Consider the following 22,096-nt stretch of genomic DNA (forward strand, 5'->3'; position numbering starts at 1 on the left):
TGTGAGATATGTTCGGGGCTCTCAGAAGCGGATCAGTTTTGCCCTAATGCATCAGTTTGCCTCCGTTCCGTCTCTATTCCGATTTGGAGGCGGACACCAAAACACAATGTAAGTCAATGGGAACGGATCCGTTTTCTATGACACAATCTGGCACAATAGAAAACGGATTCGTCCTCCATTGACTTTCAATGTTGTTCAAGACATTATCTTTAACATAGACAAATCCGTCTTGGCTATGTTAAAGATAATACAAACGGATCCGTTCTGAACGGATGCATGCGGTTGTATTATCTGAACGGATCCGTCTGTGCAGATCCATGACGGATCCGCACCAAACGTGAGTGTGAAAGTAGCCTTGCTTCACAACACTGAGGTAAAGAGCTGCCTCATCCTCCTATCTGCTCTGCTTGTTAGGGATTATAATTCCGAATACAGTTGATAAGATCTTCAGTTGAATCTCTGGGAAATTTAGTTCATGAGGAGACATGAAATACAGAGAGGTGCTGCTGCTCATTAGCCACACATTACTTCCTCTCATGTCTCCTCATCATTTCCATTCCCACAGAGATTCACCTGTATTCAGGCTCATGATTCCTGACAAGCAGAGCAGAGAGGGGGATGAGGCAGTTCTTTAGCTCAGTGTTGTGAAGTAACTTGTCCTCCTGTGTGATTAGGACAGGTTTTGTGTGTACTGATAGGACAGCTGCCATTTTATTTCTCCCAATGATTGCTCTCAAGTCAAAATGAGCCATTATAACTAATGAAAGGTATTTGTGTATATATTTATATATTATAAAATAATATTTAAGTATTATCATTATTTTAATTCCTGGAGAACCCCTTTAAATACAAATTAACACTGAAATTATTGTGTCCAACCCACCATTAATTGATACAAAACTTTTATTAAAAAAATAAAACTTTGCAGCAGCTGAGGTGTGTATTATGATGTTCTGCAGCAGCTGAGGTGTGCATTAGGATGTTCTGCAGCAGCTGAGGTGTGCATTAGGAGGTTCTGCAGCAGCTGAGGTGTGTATGATGAGATTCTGCAGCAGCTGAGGTGTGCATTATGAGGTTCTGCAGCAGCTGAGGTGTGTATGATGAGATTCTGCAGCAGCTGAGGTGTGTATTATGATGTTCTGCAGCAGCTGAGGTGTGCATTAGGATGTTCTGCAGCAGCTGAGGTGTGCATTAGGAGGTTCTGCAGCAGCTGAGGTGTGTATGATGAGATTCTGCAGCAGCTGAGGTGTGCATTATGAGGTTCTGCAGCAGCTGAGGTGTGCATTATGAGGTTCTGCAGCAGCTGAGGTGTGCATTAGGAGGTTCTGCAGCAGCTGAGGTGTGTATTAGGAGGTTCTGCAGCAGCTGAGGTGTGTATTAGGAGGTTCTGCAGCAGATGAGGTGTGTATTAGGAGGTTCTGCAGCAGATGAGGTGTGTATTAGGAGGTTCTGCAGCAGCTGAGGTGTGCATGATGAGGTTCTGCAGCAGCTGAGGTGTGCATGATGAGGTTCTGCAGCAGCTGAGGTGTGCATGATGAGGTTCTGCAGCAGCTGAGGTGTGCATGATGAGGTTCTGCAGCAGCTGAGGTGTGCATTAGGAGGTTCTGCAGCAGCTGAGGTGTGCATTAGGAGGTTCTGCAGCAGCTGAGGTGTGCATGATGAGGTTCTGCAGCAGCTGAGGTGTGCATGATGAGGTTCTGCAGCAGCTGAGGTGTGTATGATGAGGTTTTGCTTTTCCTGCCTTCTTCGGCAGGAAAAGATAAGCAGCGCCCAGGTAGCGCCGCTCATCTCCTGTCACAGGTTATGGACATTTCCCTGTGTCGTGCATTAGAGGAGGTCAGGAGCGGGTCAGGTTTTCCCCCCTATGATCTCTCTTTCGTGTCGCTCAGTATTCGTGCCATATCTCGGAGGCCTGATTATTGGCCGCAGTGTGGCCGGCTTACTGCCGCTTTAAGGTTATCATATGGTAACAGGATTTGTGGGCACGTAAACCTTAACCCTGCTGTAAATCACATAAGCTCAGACATCACAAGTCACAGGGCATATAACCTGCTGATTGCGGGTCTAGGGGCTGCACACTGGGACCGTTCCTGCTGACATGTTCTGCTACAAGGTACGGTAATATTCCTTTTTCACACCCTAGCAGAACGAAACGCGCCAATGCCGAATCCTTTTTAATGAGTGCTTATTCAGGAGAATTAATCTGTAACCCCGCCGCTGCTCACTGACGGCAGATACGCTGTATGCCTGCAGAATATTGTTTGTAGCAATCGCTATCTGAGAAGCCCCTTAGGTAGTTTCTTTCCTAACGCTTGTCCCGTTCACCCACCACTCATGGATCGGTAACACATCTCCATTTGTATGACCGAGGCTGCCTCACATTTCTCTGCACAGTGGGCATAGGTGTGCCTGCCACTTATGCCCCCATGGATGTGTCTGTCTCCATTGCCCTCATAGGTAGGTCTGCCACTGATGCCTCCAGAGGTGTGCCTGCCACTGATGCCTCCAAAGGGGGGGGGGCCTGCCACTGATGCCTCCAAAGAGGGGGGCCTGCCACTGATGCCTCCAAAGGGGGGGGGCCCTGCCACTGATGCCTCCATAGGTGTGCCTGCCACTGATGCCCCCGTATTGCATGGGATGGGGGAGGTTATTCCGCTGCAAAATCCACAACTGATGCAGATTCTTCCATAGATTGGTTGCAAATTTTTATGCAAAAGCCAATGATAGGTTTGCTGCAAAGTGTGCCACCGACTTCTCTGCTCAAAAGGCATTTTCCCAACTGGGACATTGGTGGCATATTGATGGGATAGTAGGCGATTAATGTCTGATGGGTATGTGTCCTAACTCTGGGACTCACTCCTATCCAGAATGTGGCCCCCGAAGTGAAGTAGAGCACAGCACGCCTGTGCAGCCACCCTCTATTCATTACTATGGGAGTTCTGAAAATAGCAGAGCGCTGGCTCTGTTAATTCTGGCAGTCCTGTAACGGTGAATGGAGCGTTGGCTGCGCTTGCGCAGTGTGGTCTCCATTCTCCGCTATAGGACTTCCATAAATAGCCGTGTGCACTCCCATAGTCCCATAGCAACGAATGGAGGGTGTGGTGCACTGTCCTTCACTTTGGGGGGGCCCCATTCTGGAGATAGACCCGGGTCCCAGAGGGGGGAATTGCACCTATTTGATACTTATGGCATATCCTAAAAATATGCAGACAACCCATTTAATTTACATCCCATATGGATGTACTCTGAGCCCTTAAATTCCGAGGATCGGCTGATTTCTGAGCTTTGTGACATTGGAAAATCCCTTTAAGGGATATTCCAGTTGTAACCGTTTACCCCCCCCCCCCCCCCCCCCGTCCAATAGATAGTGGATAGCTGTTAAATTGGTGTGGGACCCCTAATGATCACTAGAAAGGGGACCTTTTACCCCGTGTCAATCCCTGAAATGAATGGAGCAGCTGGCTGAACATGCACCCTGCCGCTCCATTCATCTCTCTGGGACTGCTGGAAATAGCCGGCGGTCCTCGTGATCAGTGAGTTCCCCCTCCAATCTAATAGTTATCCCCTATCCTATGAATACCCCTTTAAATCATGTTTGAGAAAGACCCCTGGGTGGGTTGAAAGGGGTCACGCTATACATGGAGGAATAAAGGCCGTTTGTTACTTCTTCTTACTATCAGTGAATGGAAATCTTTCTCACAGTTGAGAATCTGCTACAATTGTATCCAGATTAGATCTCCTGAGTGTAAAATGCGTCAGCAAGCAGAGATCTAGGAAATGAAGAGGGATTGAACCACAAGGTTTAGGAAGGTGTAAAACTTTTCCTTAAAAACTTTATCCTAGTTACTTAAAGGGGTTTTTGAGCACCTCTTTCCTGCCTGATCTGACATTGGACATTGGGGGACGCCCAGAAAGTATCGTATTAATCTTAATAGGACTCATCCATGATACTGTCTGGGCATCTGACTGTTGCTTTGGTGACTGTCCCGCCAGCGTGCAGCTGTTTCTTTCCACTCCACATCAGGTGGGTCATGGGGACTGAGCAACCCCTTAAAAAGGGTTTTCCCATGAGGTCAACCCTCTGTCCATCTACCCTATTAACATTAGTGGTCAATGCTACAGAAGATTGCACCCCCTGGCGGTCTGTACCTCCTGGTCCCTATCGATTCAGGACCCAGAAAGCATCAGAATGGAAGCTGCGGTGCCTCACCGAGGCGACTTTGACTTCTTTTATTCCTTTTTTACCAGTTGGACAACCCTTTATAACCAGTTAGATTATCGGTTGAGCTGACAGTCAGTCAGATAACCATTGGGTGTAATGAGATGGGGGACAAGGTGGGGGGTAGATGGTCTTTGCGAGGAGCAGAAAAAGGACAGTGCCCATACGTTTGACATATGAGGGCAACTTGGCGATGGCAGGGGCATTTAGGCTGATTGATTAAGAAGTTGGGTCTGCCGGTGGACAAAGCACACAGTGTCCTGAAGTCTTGGATTTTCTGAAGTTTTTCCCGTGCCCATGATAACACTGTTGGCTTTTTACGGACTGTCATTGTTCTCTTCAGGAAAGTCTAGGGTAGGTTGTTTTCAAGGTTGGCCGATTGGCTCAGGAGACTCCTTCCAGGTTGTCGCAAAGCATTGCCTCCAAATAAGTTGTGCAAGACAGATCCAAAGCCAACAGATTTTGAGGCAAGTCCCCAGATCTAGGACATCCTCGGTAGTGGGCTGTAGCCAGGTACCGTATGGTCTATGCCTGTCGAGGCTAAATACCATATAACCAACATGTGGGTGCTCATGAAGCGTCGGGCTGTCCTTTCCCAAATTTGACTTTGTTGTGTGTGTCATCACTGTCATGTTCTCAGAATACATCGTGATCTTGAGCCCGTCCGCTACATCGTGGTGACCGTATTTTGGGGTTACTTGCCATTTATGCTGTACTTGAGACGTAGACTGTAAGTGGTCCTCCGTGGTGGACCTGCCCTGTACATTTTTCCACTCGGCGTACCCATAAGTTCTATAAGCGTGTGCACCAAATGAGATCTTGGCACAAGTCGTATAACAGCCGCCGCCAATCTCTAAATGTGATTTGCAGGATTAACGTGGAGCTTTGCAGGAGAAACAGTCTTCTGAGCGCTTGGTTAAATTGATTGTGTCATTAACTTCTTAGGTTGCTGTAATCTGCGAAAGGAGCTGTGTGTGCTTCACGGGAGCGGTGACGAAGGCCGGTCTGCTCACCGTGTGAACAGCATATATTTTCTATGTTGTACTGCAGTTGCTGAGAGAATCCCGTGGTCTGTTAGTGATATATGTAGAAGCGTGACCCCTAAATGTGGACCAATGTTCCCTCTAGGCCACTGAAGCTCTAAGCCAAAACTGCATTAAAAAATATTGTGGTATAGCGGCCAAATAAATTAGTGAAGGGGTTAGCAGCATCTCTGGGTACCTTGGGCAGAGAATGGGTTAATGTCTGCATCCCTGATGGTCTAGGACAGAGAGGGGGTTAATGTTTGTCTTGTTGGTGGTCTAGGGAAGGGTAGAGGTTAAAGGGGATCTGTAAGCACAAGCTACAGTAAATGCTTTAGCTTCCCTGATGCTCTTCAGTGTTTACTGTAGGTACTTCTGTCCTGACAGAGTATCCCTGGTGGTCTAGGGCATAGAATGTTTCTTTTCTATTGCTGGTGGTCTAGCCACAGGGATGGTGGTTAATATTATTTCCCCCGATGTCCTAGGACAAATAAGGGGTTCATGTCTTTATCACTGGTGGACTAAGGGAGTAGGGGACCTAATTTAAGTATCCTGGATGGTTTAGGGAACAAAATGGTGTAATGTAAGTATAAGTATTTTCGTTGGTATTTTCTTTAGTCTACAGCACATAAGCAGTTAATGGCTGTATGGCTAGTGGTCTAGGGCAGAGAATAGGTTATTGATTATATCACTGGTGGTCTAAGGCAGTGGAGAACTTAAAGTTAGTATTCTTGGTGGTCTTAGACCGTGATGGGTTTCTTTATCACTGGGGTCTAAAGCACTGATGGACCTAACGTTAGTATTGCCGCTGGATTAGGACAGAGAAGGAGTTTGTCAGTATGTCTGGTAGTCTAGGGCAGGGCAGGGAAGGTGATACTGTCAATATCCCTGGTGGTCTAGGGCAGATAAAGGGTTAATTTCAGCATCCCTGAGGGTCTAGGGCAGAGAAGGGTTTATGTCAGCACCCCTGATGTAGGGAAGTGGATTTATGTTAGTATCCCCGGTGGTCTGGGACAGAGAATGGGTTAATGTCAGAATCCCTGGTGGTTTGTGGATGATAAGGGGCTAATGCCAGTATCCCTGTTTTCCTATGGTAAGGAAAGGAGTTTATGTCAGTATCCCTGGTGGACTAGAACAGGGGAGAGGGTTTGTCAGTATTCTCGGTGACCTGGGACAGAGAAGGAGACTATGTCAGTATCCCTGGTGGTCTAGATAAGAAAGGGTAAATGTCAGTATCCCTGGTGGTCTAGGGAAGAAAAGGGGTTTATGTCAGTTTTCCTGCTGGTCTGATGCAGAGAAGGGGTAATTGTCAGTTTCCCTGGTGGTCTAGGGCAGGGAAGGGAGTTTATCTTTGCATCGCTGGTGCAGGGAAAGAGGTTTATGTCCGTATTCCTGATGGCATGGGACAGAGGAGGAGGTAATGTCAGTACTATTGGTAGTCTAGGGCAGAGAAGAGGTTTATGTCAGTATCCCTGGTGGTTTAGTGCATGGAAGGGGGTTTGTCAGTTTCACTGGTGCAAGTAAGAAGATTTGTCAGTATTCCTGGAACGGAAAAGGGGTTGATGTCAGTATGCCTGGTGGCTTGAGGCGGATAAAGGGATTAGTGGCAGTATCCCTGGTGACCAAAGGCGGTGAAGGGAAGGCTAGTGACCTGGGACAGAGAATGTGTTTGTCAGTATACCTGGGGGCTGGAGCACCCTGACAGCTGAGGGGTTCCAGAACTGTGGTTGTACCCTGACACCTTGAAGGGGGATGTGTAGGGCTGTTCCACAGAACCATTATCCTGACACGTGGGGGGCCGTGGAGTTCCAGGGAGGTAGCATCCTGACATCTGGTGGAGCCATAGGACAGCGGTGGCAGCCTGCTTTAAATTCTGGTACACCCTGGTAGTAATAACTCTAAATGTTAATGCAGAAAAGTCCTCCCCCTCCCCGGCCACTCTGTCCCTGTCAATCCAACCTCTTAATAGAAGTATTGCCTTTAGTTATAGCTGATTTTATTTTATTTTTTGCCCTTTATTAGCTTGCCCAGTTCCGGCAACGCAAGGGACAGACTGATAGCCAGAATACAGCCAAGAAGAGCAAGAAGAAGAAGACGTCCTCCAGCTCCAAGCAGCGCGACAACTCTGAACTAGTGTCAGAAGCCGGCTTGTCCCAGAGAGATGACGTCCTGTCCCAGACCGCTCCTGGTGGAGCAGCCACCACTGCCGAGTTCACCATTATGAGAACGCTGCCCCAGGGGGAAATGATTCAGCATGACAAGACTTACACCATAGAGGTCAGTAGCTCTGTATATGCCACAGTCTGTTGTATTACCACATTGTAAGGGACGGGTTATCTGTCGTGCATCCTACTAAGGGTCCATTCACACGTCCACAAATTGCAGATCTGCAAAACACGGACACTGGCCATGTGCTTTCCGCATTTTGCGGACCGCACATGGCCGGCACTACAATAGAAATGCCTTTTCTTCTCCGTGTCTGCGGACAAGAATAGGACATGTTCTATTTTTTTGTGGGGCCGCGGAACGGAAGTGCGGATGCGGACAGCACACTGTGTGCTGTCCGCATCTTTTCCCGCCCTATTGAAAAATGAATGGGTCCGCCCACGTTCCGCAAAATTGCAGAACGGATCCGGACCCATTTTGCGGACGTGTGAATGGACCCTAACCCTTGTCTAGATGTTGCACTGAGTGGTCTATACATGCCACCACGTGAAACTGGCGAGTAAAAAATTCTCCACTAGAGAACGGAGTTTAGGGTTGTCACCCAGTTCTCATTGTGACTGTTGCTAGGCAACATCTTATACATAATCCAGATATAGCCTGAATGATAGAGAGTGGAAACCACTCAATCTGTGAATGGTGGTCTGGTGCTGGCCATCTACAGGTGACACTTATGGCTCTCACTTGGACCTTCCTTTCAGACGTAAAATAAAAATGATCTTACCTGTCCTAAAGGGGTTGTCTCAAGAAGATACACCCTTTCCATTGACCTATAGGGGCATATGGGCATCACAGAGACGGTTCCCCTGTTTAGATTCCCTCTCTATGAGCCAAAATGGAAGGTCTCCCTATTGGAGCAGCTCTTTTTTTCCTGGCTCGTATGACAAGGACGGCCATTTCTTCTGTAGTGGCCTTCCTGGCTTCCCCAGGGAACATCCGCTGTGGGCAGGCCAAATTCTTAAAGGGGTGGTCTCCAATGAGACAAACCCTTTAGCTGGTAGTCCTCACATCCCCATAGCAACAATTCCTGCCCATGCTCCTCCATATTCCTCATTATAAGATGGATCCTAATCGCCCCTCACATCAGCGCCCACAGGTAAATGCCACCATCTCAGCCTTGTAGAGCGTGGACATTGATGCATATAGTAATGTAGATCCCCATGAGACAACTGTTCAAGCAGGAAGTGACGTCACGTGGACACAAGTTTAGAGAAGCGGCAGGCATCGGGCCATCGACTTCCTCAGCATTGAAGTGCACACACACACGCTGGCCTAATGGGCCTTTTACACAGCACCTCCGGGGTTCTCCTTAAAGGGCATCTGTCAGCAGTTTTGTACCTATGACACTGGCTGACCTGTTACATGTGCGCTTGGCAGCTGAAGGCATCTGTGTTGGTCCCATGTTTATATGTGCCCGCATTGCTGAGAAAAATGATGTTTTAATATATGCAAATTAGCCTCTAGGAGCACTGGGGGCGTTACGATTACACCTAGAGGCTCTGCTCTCACTGCAACTGTCGCCCCATCTGGACTTTGACAGGACCAGGCAGTGAAAACGTGATCACACCTGTCAATCCAAGTGAAGAGAGCAGAGCCTCTAGGTGTAATGGTAACGCCCCCGTTGCTCCTAGAGGCTCATTTGCATGTATTAAAACATCCTTTTTCTCAGCAATGCCGGCACATATGGACATGGGACCAACACAGACGCCTTCAGCTGCCGACAGGTCGGCCAGTGTCGTAGGTACAAACCTGCTGACAGAGGGCCTTTAATAACGAGACCTATGGAGGGTTTTCTATTAATTAGAGGGAACCTTAATCAAATAGGTTTTGTTTTAATCGCAGCCTGAGAGTGAAGTTTCCACCACCGCTGAGGATTATAGTTCTGAGGTAAGCGAGGTGCCCGCATGCCGCATGCAGATCATTCTTCCCTTGTGAATGCTCTCATTCATGAATGTCAGATTTTTATTTTATTTTTGCTTTTTGTGCTGTCCCCGATAATTCATGGTGAATAAATTGCTCTTCTTTATTTCTTTTCTCAATCAATCACATCCATATTATGTGGTTTGTGCTTCCGGTTTCATGATTTATAGCCACTGCTATACTTATTTTCTTTCTTTTTCATTCATATTTTGCTAATAAAGTGACTCTATGACAGCAATAATGGTGTAAAATACATGGCTGTCCCATGGCTCCTGTACGGTCTGGGTATAGGAGGGATGATAAAATGTGCAAACCTTCACTGTCCATCTATTTAGGGTACTTTTCACACTTGCGGCAGAGGAATCCGGCAGGCAGTTCTGTTGCCGGATCCGTCAAAGGTATGCAAACTGATGGCATTTGTAAGACTGATCAGGATCCTGATCCGTCTTACAAATGCATTGAAATGCCGGATCCGTCTTTCCAGTGTCATCCGGAAAAACGGATCCGGCATTTATTAATTTTTTTTAAATTTTTTTTTACATCTGCGCATGCGCAGACTGAAAGGACGGTTCCGGCATTGCGGTATTTTGAATGCCAGATCCGACACTAATGCATTCCTGTGGAAAGAAATGCTGGATCTGGCATTCCGGCAAGTTTTCAGGATTTTTGGCCGCGGTATGATCTCCGTCCGGAACAGTCAAAAAGACTGAACTGAAGACATCCTGATGCATCCTGAACGGATTGCTCTCCATTCAGAATGCATTAGGATATGCCTGATCAGTTATTTTCCGGTATAGAGCCCCTAGGACGGAACTCTATGCCGGAAAAGAATAACGCTAGTGTGAAAGTACCCTTACTAGATCCCTATTTACTACATTAAAAGGGTCTTCGGTATCAGTATCTGATGGTGGGGGTCTGACACCTGAGACCACCACCGATCAGCTATCTGAGAAGGCACCGGTGCTCGCAGTAGCGCTGCAGCCTTCTCCCAAGCCCCGCGCTGTACATTGTATAGTGGCTGTCCTTTGTATCGCAGCTCAGCTCCATTCACTTCTATACTGATCAACTATCCAGCGGATATGTTATCAGAAAAAAATATCTAAAAATAAAAATATAAAGAGATCTTCCAGGTTGAAAACCCAATGTCATACCCCGTTAGGAAATTCTGAATGGCTAAGGCAGGTTGCTTAAAGAGCCCATTCCTGTATGGAGACTTATTGGCAATGCTCCACAGGAAATGAATATGCAAAAAGGTATCTACCAAGGAAGAGAACCATCTCCCCAGCACCACCTATTGGAGGTGACCACCTACGGGTCAAGATCCGACTATCCAACAAGCCTTGGGATTTGACAAGGAATATATAGCCAGACCAAATATCCATCCGTAGACAGCTGTTTTGGGGTGCTTGCCCTTTGGCGATAAGGATGATGGACAAGCCCCCTAAAACAGCTGTCTGCAGAAGGATACCTGGCTTGGCTATATTCTCCCAAGTCTTGTTGGAAAGTCAGACCTGACCAATAGGGAGCCGCTTCCAATAGGTGGCACTGGCGAGATGCTTCTCTTTCTTGGGAGATACCTCTTTGCATACAGGGATTTCGGAAATAACAGAGGGGGTTCTTATATACAGGATCTTCGTGGCCAGAATGGAGAGTGGTTATAAAGAGCGTCTTGCTGTGGTGGACCCATCCTGTGCTGCATTAGACAGACGGGCTTAGTACTTGTGTTTCACAAGGCACCAGAATGAATTGGGGTAATTGGAGTCACCTCCTTAAAGGGTCTGTAAGACACCTCAATCACGCAGACGATTGTCAGGCGGGAAACATTCGCTCCTGGCAATCTCCTGCTCGCTTGCTGAGGACACCGCTGCTATTGCATGCCGCGATCTCCGCAGCATGCCATCGCTCGTCCCCATGCTGTACATTAGTTTGCCGGCGGCAGATCGTAGTTGGACAGTGTGATCTGCCGCCTGCAAATCCTGATCTTTCAGTGTGCTGAAAGATCACGATTGCCCGATGTTTGCTCGTTCAGTATTACACGGCAAGATGATCGCTAACGAGCGTCCATACAAACGCTTGTTAGTGATCATCGGGCAGAAAATCTGTCCATGTAATACGCCCTTAAATCTTGGACTCCTGACCGTCATGATATATTTCGGAGAGGGTTGCCTAGATGTTTATTAATTACTTGGATCAGATGTTCCCTTTAGCTGCAGCCCTAATCTCCATAAATCTGAGGACAGGACATGCGTCCGCCCAGACGTCTCGTGTCTCACAGGGGCTGTTGTCCCGGCCTATTCAGCGCTTCCCCCGGAGAGAAGCAGAATAGCAATCGCACGAACAGCAGTCCGCTTGTCGCCACTAAGTGCAGCAAATCATTGGCAATTTTTCACAGCAAGAAAACGCCGTCATTCATATGTAAACAGTGTTCAGTCAGTTCTGTAACTTTCTAATACACTTTGTATTAAAGTGAATGGGTCCGCGATCTGCTGCGGCTGCCCCACGGTTGGCGTTCGTACATTGCATCGCAGCACGGCCATGGGGCCCACACGCTTAGGCCTCTTGCACATGAACGTTTTTTTTTTTCCTTTTTAAATTTTTTGCGTTCCGTATATGGACTGTATATGGAACTGTTCCTTTTAATGGATCCGCAAAAAAAAAAACCTTAAGGTACTCCGTATGCCTTCCATTTCCGTTTTTCCGTTCCTTTCAAAGATAGAACATGTCCTATTATTGTCTGCATAACGGACAAGGATAGTACTGTTCTATTAGGGGCCAGCTGTTCCGTTCCACAAAAAACGGAATGCACATGGACGTCATCCGTATTTTTGGCGTATCCGTTTTTTGTGGACCGCAAAATACAGAAAAAGCCATACGGTCGTGTGCAAGAGGCCTTGCTGATACATTGTAACAAATGACCAGGACAAGAGAGTTGAATTTACCTCCTAGAGCAGAGACCAGCAACCTTCGGCACTCCAGCTGCTGTGAAACTACAACTCCCAGCATGCAAACATACTCGGCTGCTCTTCTAACTCCCTTAGAAGTGAATGAAGCATTCTGGGAGTTGTTGTTTCTGAACAGCTGGAGTGCCGGAGGTTGCTGATCCCTGTCCTAGAGGATTGTTTGGACTGGATACCATTGTAGCAAGGCTCTGCGCTGTGAGAAGTACGAGGCCGGTTTTGCACGTTTTAGCGGCCAGAAGTCAGTACTGGAACTACAGCGCCATCTGTTGCATAGTGGACGGAGCTGGTTGCTACAGCGCTGCTACCATTCACTTCAGAGGGAGTCGGTTTGCAGTAACCAGCTCCACTCCACTCCACAATGGACAGAGCTGTGTAGTTCCAGAGCTGCTCCTGGACAGCTCATCAGAAGGGGTGCGGGGTGCTGGACCTCCACCAGATATTGATAGTCTATCCTGAGTATAGACCATCAATGGTAAAATCCTCGAAAACCCCTTTAAAACAAGGTCTTATATTAAATCTTTATTAGCTTTGCCTAAATCTATAGTACAGGCGAATATAAGAAACTTTGTAATATATAGTATCAGAGAAAACTGCCTGTTTCTCTACTTACCAGGTTGCCCTCCTTTTATTAACTTTGTCCATCTTGAAAGATCAAGATGGACTCACAGCCAGCTCATTCTTCCTCCCTCCTCCACTGTATGGGCATTTCTTCACAGATTGCTTCTCAGCAGTCATCTCATTATTATCACTAAAGATGAGCGAAGAGACTTCAGATGCTACATCCGAAGCCGCTTCACTAAAAAATTTTATTATAATACTGTACAGAGATCTGTCTCCATACAGTATTAAAATGTATGGGCTCTGATGAGCCGAAGTAAGTTATTCACAACTCGCGCAAGACTTCGTTGGGGAACTTCGGTAATTGATTATTACAGTAAAAAAAAGACTTCAAAACTTGGAACCGAACTCTGCTTCAGTTCCGACTGGTTTTGGTTCCAAGGTTTTTCACAATAATAATCAATTACCGAAGTTATCCAACGAAGTCTCGCGCGACTTTGTGAATAACTTACTTTCGGCTCATCGGAGCTCATACCTTCTAATACTGTACAGAGACCAATCTCCGTACAGTATTCTAACAAATTTTTTAGCGAAGCGATTTTGGATGTGGCATCCGAAGTCTCTTCGCTCACCTTTAATTATCACAGGTAGCATTACAATGAAAGATACCACCTCTCTATAGATAACACAGGATCCACCATGCACAGTAACCAATGGACAGAGCTTACCTCCTCCCCCTCCCCACGCAATGACCTCTGCACAGAACATGCGCATCTCAAAACGACAGGTTTCCGATGCTCCATGTGGCTGCTGTAACTGAAGACCTATCCTGAGGATAGTTCATCTCGGAAAACCCCTTTAAGTATGAGCTGATAGGAATTTGTGTCTTGTATTTCATATTTTTGCGCATGAACTAGTTCTCTTCATCTGGCATTTACTTGTTGGATGCCATATAACATCCGTGAAAGAAAAGGTTAATGTATAATCCTCATGTTTTAATCTGTGAAATGACATTGCTTCTCTCTGTTCCGCTTCTGAACCTGCTTCATGCACGCCGCCGTATCTTGTATCCGTGTGCTATCCACAGTTTTAGCGGATAACACACTGCCCCATTCATTTCTATGGAGCCATGCACTCACCCGTATGTCCTATTTTGGTCTGTATTGTCCTTTCTATTGACGAAAGTGAGAAAAGTGCAAGTTGCCCACTGGAAGGTGTTTTGTGGATATTCCTTATTCTGCAGATCCGTTATTTGCGAACCGAAATACGGACACGGCCGCGTGCATGACGCCTAAAGGTCCAGTACTCTGCCAGAAGCAAGTGCTGAAAGGGGTTTTCCAGGAGTATAATACGGATGGCCTATCCTTAAGGATAGGTCATCAGTATCAGACTGGTGGAGGTCCAACTCCATGCGGCCTCCACACAGCATACAGTATAGCGGCTGTGCTTGGTATTGCAGCCCAGAAAGAGGCTTGAACCCTGCAATACCAAGCACAGCCACTATACGGTATGCTGCGTGGAGGCCGCAGCACTCCAAGGGCTGCGTCCCTTTCAAATAGCCGATAGACAGGAGTTGGTTCCCCATAATCTGATATTAATAGGCCACCAGTATTTTGGGTATGTTCAGACGAGGTATTTTGTCCGTGACCAAATTCAGCGCATATCCCACTGCAGAAACCACTCTGCTGCGGTTCCTGTCGAGGGCTTTTACGCGGACCCGCTGTAGGTTTAGCTTTTAATTGAATGGAGCTATACCGCAAGCAGGCTCCACTTGAAGCTTCATGAGTGGTCTGCGGGGTAACCGTGCCGAGAATGGACCTGTACGTTTTTGGAGCAAGTCTTGAAAACTGCGCTGCAAAAAACGTTGGCGCAGCCTCCTATTGAAATCATGGCAAGGCGGTTTCAGAACAGATTGTATCCGGTTTTCGGCACCAAATCCGTGCTGAAACCTGCACCCAAAATCTTCCATCTGAACATATCCTTTGAAGTAATGTAGATGCTGTATATACCGCCACCTACTGTTATCCGTATTTGTATCTACACCCACATGGGGTACACTGGGACGCCCCTCCTGAATGCTGTTTGCGTCCCTCATTGTATTATCCTTATGTCGAGCTCAGAGACTCCCGGTTATTGTTTTCATCACAGGTAGTTGATGGCGGCTTTCCGTTACTGACCAGCAGCTCTGCACACGTACTATGGGTACAGTATATCCTCTGCACTGTTATGTATTATTAACCCAACAGAACTAACTAACTTCCAGCACCGAAGTGGTTAATCACGAGCGGCCTGGTTAATAACACACTAACAGGCGCTGAACGCCGGCTCCCTCTCCGTCTTTTCTCCTCTTTTGTCTGTGTCATAGTTTTATTTTTTTTTTAAACTGCGTTTCTCAGTTTTTCACACGTCGAGAACTTGGTGGAAATGTGTCAGCGCTCTCGAGATGCAACAAAGGAGGTTGCCGTGGCGATAGGCCGGCGCGACGCTTCTCGCTCGTGTACATGTTGTGTGGGTCACTTTTGCGCACTTGCCTCATTAACTAAGCTGGATCTCTTCAGGAGGAAGAATTTGGGGTCCGGGAGACTTATTCCGAACACGGCACCCAGAGTTCTCAGGCGCGGCTGGAGGTGATGGAGGATGAACTGGCCGGGAAGCAGCACGAGATCGATGAGCTGAACAGAGAGCTGGAGGAGATGAGGGCAGCGTACGGCACGGAGGGGCTTCAGCAGGTACGTGGAGCTTCATAATAGGAGGAAAAGGGTAGATTTTTTTTATTTTATTTTTGTTTGTTTTTGTTTAAAATACTTTAGGTTTTAATTTCTTCATCCTGCGTTGCTTGCTAACTTTTACCCAAAAATTTGATTGATTAAACTAGGAGCCATTCCTGGTGCTGCTTCCCCTTCAGATCCTAGACAAGGCGGTGCAGTGTTTGTTTCTCCGCCATCTTGTGTAGGCGAGACGGGTGGCATGACCTGGTGTTGGGCTCTGGTTCCTTGGCCCCCGCAATATAGAACATGAGCACATCCACCATAAGCCTTGGTGCGTTCTTCATACACACACAGCATGTTATCCACAATTTGTGAATTAACTCTTTAAATGGGTTTTCCAAAATTAGTTTTTTGAAAATTAAAGAAGGTGCTGTGAAAAAAAAAAAAAAGTCCCCACTGAGCCTGTAGTGATGACATCACGCTCATCTGTTCCCTGACTGCTGCAGCCAATCGCTTGCCTCATCGGCCGTGCCTGCTTGAACAGCATTTGACCACTGAGGCCAGTGATCGGCTGCAGTGGCCACGGGAGCTGTGAATGGTGGGGGATCAGAAAAGTGGGGCATTTTTTAGGGTTAGAAAGGTTTTGGTTTTCTTTAATATTACACAGCCAGATTTTAAAAAGTCTTGGAAACTCCTCCCCCTTAAAGGGGTTTTCCCATCTCAGACAATGGTGGTATATGACTAGGATATGCCCCCATTGTCTGATAGGTGCGGGTCCCACCGCTGGGACATGCACCTATATCTAGAACGGAGCCCCGAAAGTGAAGGAGGGCAACCTGCGCATGCACAGCCACCCTCCATTCATTTCTATGGGGCTGCCGAAAATAGCCGAGCCCTGGCTCCCTTCTATGGGAGAGGCAGGGATTAGCGCTTGGTGGTAGGCGGACCCCGAGAAATCTGGGGTCCTCCAGCCACAGCGCTCCCCGCTCCATTCTCGATATAGGTGGGACCCGCACCTATCAGGCAATGGGGGCATATGCTAGCGATTTGCCCCCATTGTCTATGATGGGAATACCCCTTTAAAGGGTTTGTACCAAGATATAAATGTATCCCCTATCAAAGGCGCAGCAGTGCCCATGCTCGACCACCTCTCTGTTCATTCCAGGGACTGAGGACCCCCCGTACTCGTGATAGGTGGGGGTCCCAGTGGTCTGACTTGCATTGATCAGATGCTTCTAGGGTATTAAGTTTATATCTTGGTACCAATGCTTTAAAATACAGACCTTAGTGACACGTAATTGGCTCCAAATATAGGACAAAAACAGCACAAACAACCAAAAGTATATATAAAATATCATCTTTATTAAATATATGCTAACAAAATTTCATAATATGATAAAATGGAGGGAATAGTCCACAAAGAATGGCTGGGACCACAGTAAGTATATAATTGGAGTGTACTGATCACCACAAAGTAAACAGCAGGTAAGTACCAAAAGTCCAACAGTTATGATAAAATTACAAAGGGCACTGTAATGTTAGCCACCTCGGGCCCGGCCGCCCAATGTGTTTCCCCGATGGCTTCTTCAGGAACAAATGCTTGGTCACTAAGGCCACAAATACGTACAGTGAGAAGGGGTTAAAGTCTCAAACAGATGGATGTTGATCTTTTGGGGCAAAACCTCCACAGATTGTTTCTTTGTTGCTCTACGGTCCTAGTTTTAGACTGTACGCAGCAGATGTCCCTGCGCGGCCCCCGCTCCTCCGCGGGCTCCGCTGTGGGCTTCATGTTATTGGTTTTCTAAATATTCTTTCTATTCTGTCGAGAGCAATTGCAGAATATTAAAACTTCTCCACGTCTGCCGTGCTTTGTTGCATGGCGCTGGTTTGTGTTCTCAGTGGAGCTAAACTCATTATCACTGACGTTTAAAGTGACACTTGCAGCTTTTCTCAGGACTTTGTAGAAGTCTCTTTTTAAAGGGGAGCTCCACTTTTGCAGAACATATTGCACAACATAAAGCCAAATTCCTTCCTCTGATAGCTCAGATGCACATAAGCCGTAGAATAGCGCTGTAAGTACTTTACTGTTTCGCTGTCTGACATAGGGGACACAGCATAGGGTGTGTCCCCTGAGCTCCCACAATGCACTGCTTCTGTCTAAACAGCCAACACAGCATCAAGGTATTAAAAGTGCAATGACATAACTTAAAGGGCATCTGTCAGCAGATTTGTACCTATGACACTGTCTGACCTGTTACATGTGCGCTTGTCAGCTGAAGACATCTGCGTTGGTCCCATGTTCATATGTGCTTGCATTAATGAGAAAATGATGTTTTAATATATGCAAATGAGCCTCTAGGAGCAACGGGGGCGTTGTCATTACACCTAGAGGCTCTGCTCTCTCTGCAAAGGCCGCGTCCTCTGCGCTTTGACAGGATGAGGCAGTGAAAATATCATCACACCTGGCCCTGTCAATCAAAGTGCAGAGAGAGCGGAGCCTCTAGGTGTAATGGTAACGCCCCCATTCCTCCTAGAGGCTCATTTGCATATATTAAAACATCATTTTTCTCAGCAATGCGGACACATATGAACATGGGACCAACACAGGTGCCTTCAGCTGCTAATTGCACATGTAACAGGTCAGCCAGTGTCATAGGTACAAATCTGGTGCCCTTTGAAAGTGCTATAACATAACTTAAAGGGCATCTACTAAACCAGCCATGCTGACCCTGCTCATTAAAAACAGGGGAAAAAAGTGTTTTTAAAAATATGCAACTTTGGGCTTAAGTGCACTGAGGGCGACCCACTAGCCTTACGGTGCATGAAAGCTCCTCTGCTATGCTTCTCTGGACACTCCCCCTTCAGTTGATTGACAAGTCCAGGTGGAGGGGTTTGCATCCAGAAAAGCAGAGTGGAGAAGCTAAGGTGCACTAAGTGGCTGGGTCCTCCCTTCGGTGCACTGAAGCCTTCATTTGCATATTTCTAAAGATAATTATGTCTTCTAAGTGCAGCAACAGATCAGGGGAACAAAGGTATGTTTTTAATCAGCAGGGTCAGTGGTGACTCTTTTGGTTGAGTGATTGGCAGCAGCATCTTATGTCTGTGTGTAGAGGGGCCAGGAAGTTAGAGAGATCGGCACGGGACCTGGGAAGTGTCAAAATGGGAGCAGAGGAGGTTCAGTGAGGTATTAGCAGCTATAACTTCATCCATTAAATCACTTCTTAATGGTAGACCAGTCGGGGAGCTGAGAGTTATGTGCCATTAGCTTATACAGGGTCCTCAGGGGCGGGGTATCTGCGAATTCTGCAGCTCTCTGGTTTTGCATGGGATGTAACATCTGACTGGTTATTAGCGGGTTCCTTTTGCTTTCTGTAAACAGTGTAGTCATGGTTTTCCTATAGGTATTGTAAAGAGTAAAATGATATACAATTCATGAGCAGACGGCTTATAAACACCATAAGGTTTTATCATTGATTTCCTTGATCGACCATTGATTATAATGGTCTGGATTGCCCGCTCCTGAGTAAACCGGCAGGAGATGAAGTGGCATGGCGCTGTCCTTTCACTGCTGCCACTTCAGCGGGGTTCACAGCGGTTATAGCAATAGTCACCAATGTCTATTGTGAGACAATCCCGTTGAACTGTGTATTGTCCTGAGCTGCCTGTCACCCGCACGCTGATTATCCATCTGTCAGGAGATTGGAGGAGGGTAGAGAAGTGACAACCAGTGGTGTTCCTGTAATTCCTGGGGTCCAAAAAGTGAAAATCAGACATTATGTAGCACATGGCAATCTCTTTCTAACAAAGCTAGAACCAGCCCTGTACCTCCCATGGATCCAGAGATCTCCTCATTAATTGCTCCAATTTTTCTTCTAGCTTTATTTCAGGCTGGCAGCTGGAGGGCATGTCCTTTCTCAGCGAGTGTGTCCTTTCTGCTGTAGCTCTTTACTTGTAACAGCCACAGCTTCTAACAGAAGGTATGGCTGGTGACAGTTGAAGATTTAAATGGAGCGTGTGCGACCACCTGAGTGAAGTGGACCAGAAATGTGATACATTATATTGAATAACTCTCCTGCTATACTAACATTTTAATTATATGCAATTACAAAAGTATTCAGATGCCTTCCCAAACAGCTGATCGGCGGGGGTCCCGAGTGTCTCGCAAATAATATTCTAGATTTTTTAAACCAAAGCCTGGATCTGAATACATTAGTAACTGATTGTGATTGAAGGGAGTCTGTCACCACCATATGGCCATATACAGCGCTTACATTGTCCTATAGCACACCTATACATGAATGTAATGGTACCTTTGTCTTTTTCTTTACACTTGCAGAAGCTGAGAAAACTACGTTTAATTCATATGCAAATGAGCACTCGCAAGCGCCCACTGTGTTGGCGCCCAGGCTGCTCTGCCTTTTTCATTGTTTCCCCCGCCCCAGCCTCTGCCTATGCCCGCCCTCCTATTCCCATGCGTCATCCTTCAGTCCGGCCGAGATCACGCGCCTGCGCGCTGCCTCGCCGGGGCATCCGCACTGCGATGCCCATTGTGGGCACGGCATCACTTTAACTACTGCGCATGCATGTAAGCACTGTATATGGCCATATGGAGATGACACATTTTGTATAGCCACTGAGTTATTCAATAAAATGTATCTGTATAGCGCCACCTGCTGTTTGTTCTTTTCCTTATTTTACTGTCCATCTCACGTGCTCAGTTTTAATTTTCAGCTGTATCTGTTGTTAGAAGCTGTGACGGTTACAGAGAGCGCCACAGCAGAAAATACACGCCCCTGAGCAAGGACACTACCCCTGAGGTGCCAGAATGAGGAGATCTCCGGATCCATGGGAGGTCCAGGGTTGGTTCTGGCCTTGTTAGAAAGGGATTGTCATGTACTATAGGATGTCCGATTTTTCATTTTTTAAATCAATCATGGGATAACCCCTTTAATTAATTACCTATTATAGACTGCTGAGTATGCTGAAGTTGGAGCTCCATTTTAATATCCTGTTAGAAGCCGCTAATTCTCTTACTATTTTTATTTTAAAAATTTGATTAATTTATTCCATATTTTATTATCCATAAATTGCTTTCACGTGAGAAGTTGCACATCAGAAAGACAGTGTGCCGGCTAACGTCTCAAAAGGCAGCCAGCTTCATGGTGAGCCAGCGCAGTGACAACTGTCTTCTGTGTGTAGCTAGTTGGATCCAGTGTAAGTTGTCAATGTTTTTTGCAGTTGTGCTTTGTTTGTTATAGAATTTATTTTACTGTTTTTGCAATTTTTTTTCTGCTCTTAATGGTTTGCATAATAATAATTTTTAGGGAGCCGGACGCTATGATAGACCGCTAAATTAGAGTATGAGTGTGAGTAGAGAGTGTAGATGCACCTTCTGAAGTTCTGAACAGTCTGCCAAAATGTCCAACGGGAAGAGGGGCTGAAAAGAAAGCACTTCCTGCTTCTGCAGAGTCACATGGTGTATCACATGATCCCTCACAGCCAGTCTGTAGCTCTGTAAAGGATCATGTGCACTCAAAGTCTTCAGATACTTTCACATTTTGTTGTTTTATTTGTGTTGCTGCCTTTTGCTAAAATAAAAAAAAATAATAATCAATTTTCCCAATCATTCTGCATTCAATCAGGGGTGCACCACCAATGAGGCCAGGTGAGACTATTGCATGAGTCAGCGCCAGGTAGGGGCAAGAGAGGGACACCCGAAGGGCCATGGGCTGAAGGTAAGGGGTTAGGTTAAGAAATTGGCATTGGGGAGGGAGGGGCGCCATTTCAGTTTGTGCCTCAATCAGCAGAAAGGCTAGGTGCACTACCCCATAATGAGAAAGTGAAAACAGAAATTTAGAAATTTTTGAAAATTTATTAAAAAGGAAAAACTAAGGGCTAAAAAGGCACCTAAAAGGAAACAAGATTCTCAAGTCTGATGACACCAAGATTTAACTTTTTAGCTATGTACACCTTTTGGGGGGGCATTTTTTTTTATTACTGCACTGTACTTATTTTGAGCTAAAAATCCTTTTTTCAATTGGTCTTTATTGACAATATGGAATCTTTTTTTTCTGTACAGAGCTGACCTGCTCTACTAGCTGCCTGTGGATTTTTTCTCCTTTCCGTCATCTGAGGAGCAGACAGACTCCTTATCTCTGATCTCTCACGTCATAAACACTCATTCAAAGCTCAATCCTCATCTTACTGATAAGAATCTGGCTTAAATAAGTGTTTATGACGTCCTGGTAGTTTAGAGATGAGGATTATTAGATGACTGCACAAAGGAAAAGTACCAATCACACAGAAAAACTGTTAACCCTTTGTGACTGAAAAGCTCAATATTTTTAATAAAGGCCAATTGAAAATATGATATTTTTTGTCAAAAATAAGTTAAATGCAGTCATAAAAAAAAATTGACTCCAAAGGTGTTCATGGCCTTTAAGTGTCATGTCTGGATGAAACCAGGCACTTTCCATCACATGCCTA

The 22,096-nt window shown here is 46.3% G+C and overlaps 1 protein-coding gene across 10 annotated transcripts in view; it reads left to right on the forward strand.

Annotated features, from left to right (window-relative positions):
• AKAP9 (A-kinase anchoring protein 9) overlaps window positions 1-22,096 on the forward strand; it is a 241,452-nt gene that overhangs the window by 27,421 nt on the left and 191,935 nt on the right. For 7 of the 10 annotated variants that reach the window (XM_044292951.1, XM_044292944.1, XM_044292945.1 and 4 more), the window contains 4 exons: window positions 7,264-7,518; window positions 9,307-9,351; window positions 15,051-15,104; window positions 15,461-15,631. In XM_044292951.1, the coding sequence (XP_044148886.1) occupies window positions 7,264-7,518; window positions 9,307-9,351; window positions 15,051-15,104; window positions 15,461-15,631 (525 nt within the window). The remainder of the gene's footprint in view (window positions 1-7,263; window positions 7,519-9,306; window positions 9,352-15,050; window positions 15,105-15,460; window positions 15,632-22,096) is intronic. The other 3 variants (XM_044292950.1, XM_044292949.1, XM_044292952.1) reach the window with 3 other exon arrangements.

Source organism: Bufo gargarizans, chromosome 5 (genome assembly GCF_014858855.1).
Source record: "Bufo gargarizans isolate SCDJY-AF-19 chromosome 5, ASM1485885v1, whole genome shotgun sequence".
Lineage (NCBI taxonomy): Eukaryota > Metazoa > Chordata > Amphibia > Anura > Bufonidae > Bufo > Bufo gargarizans.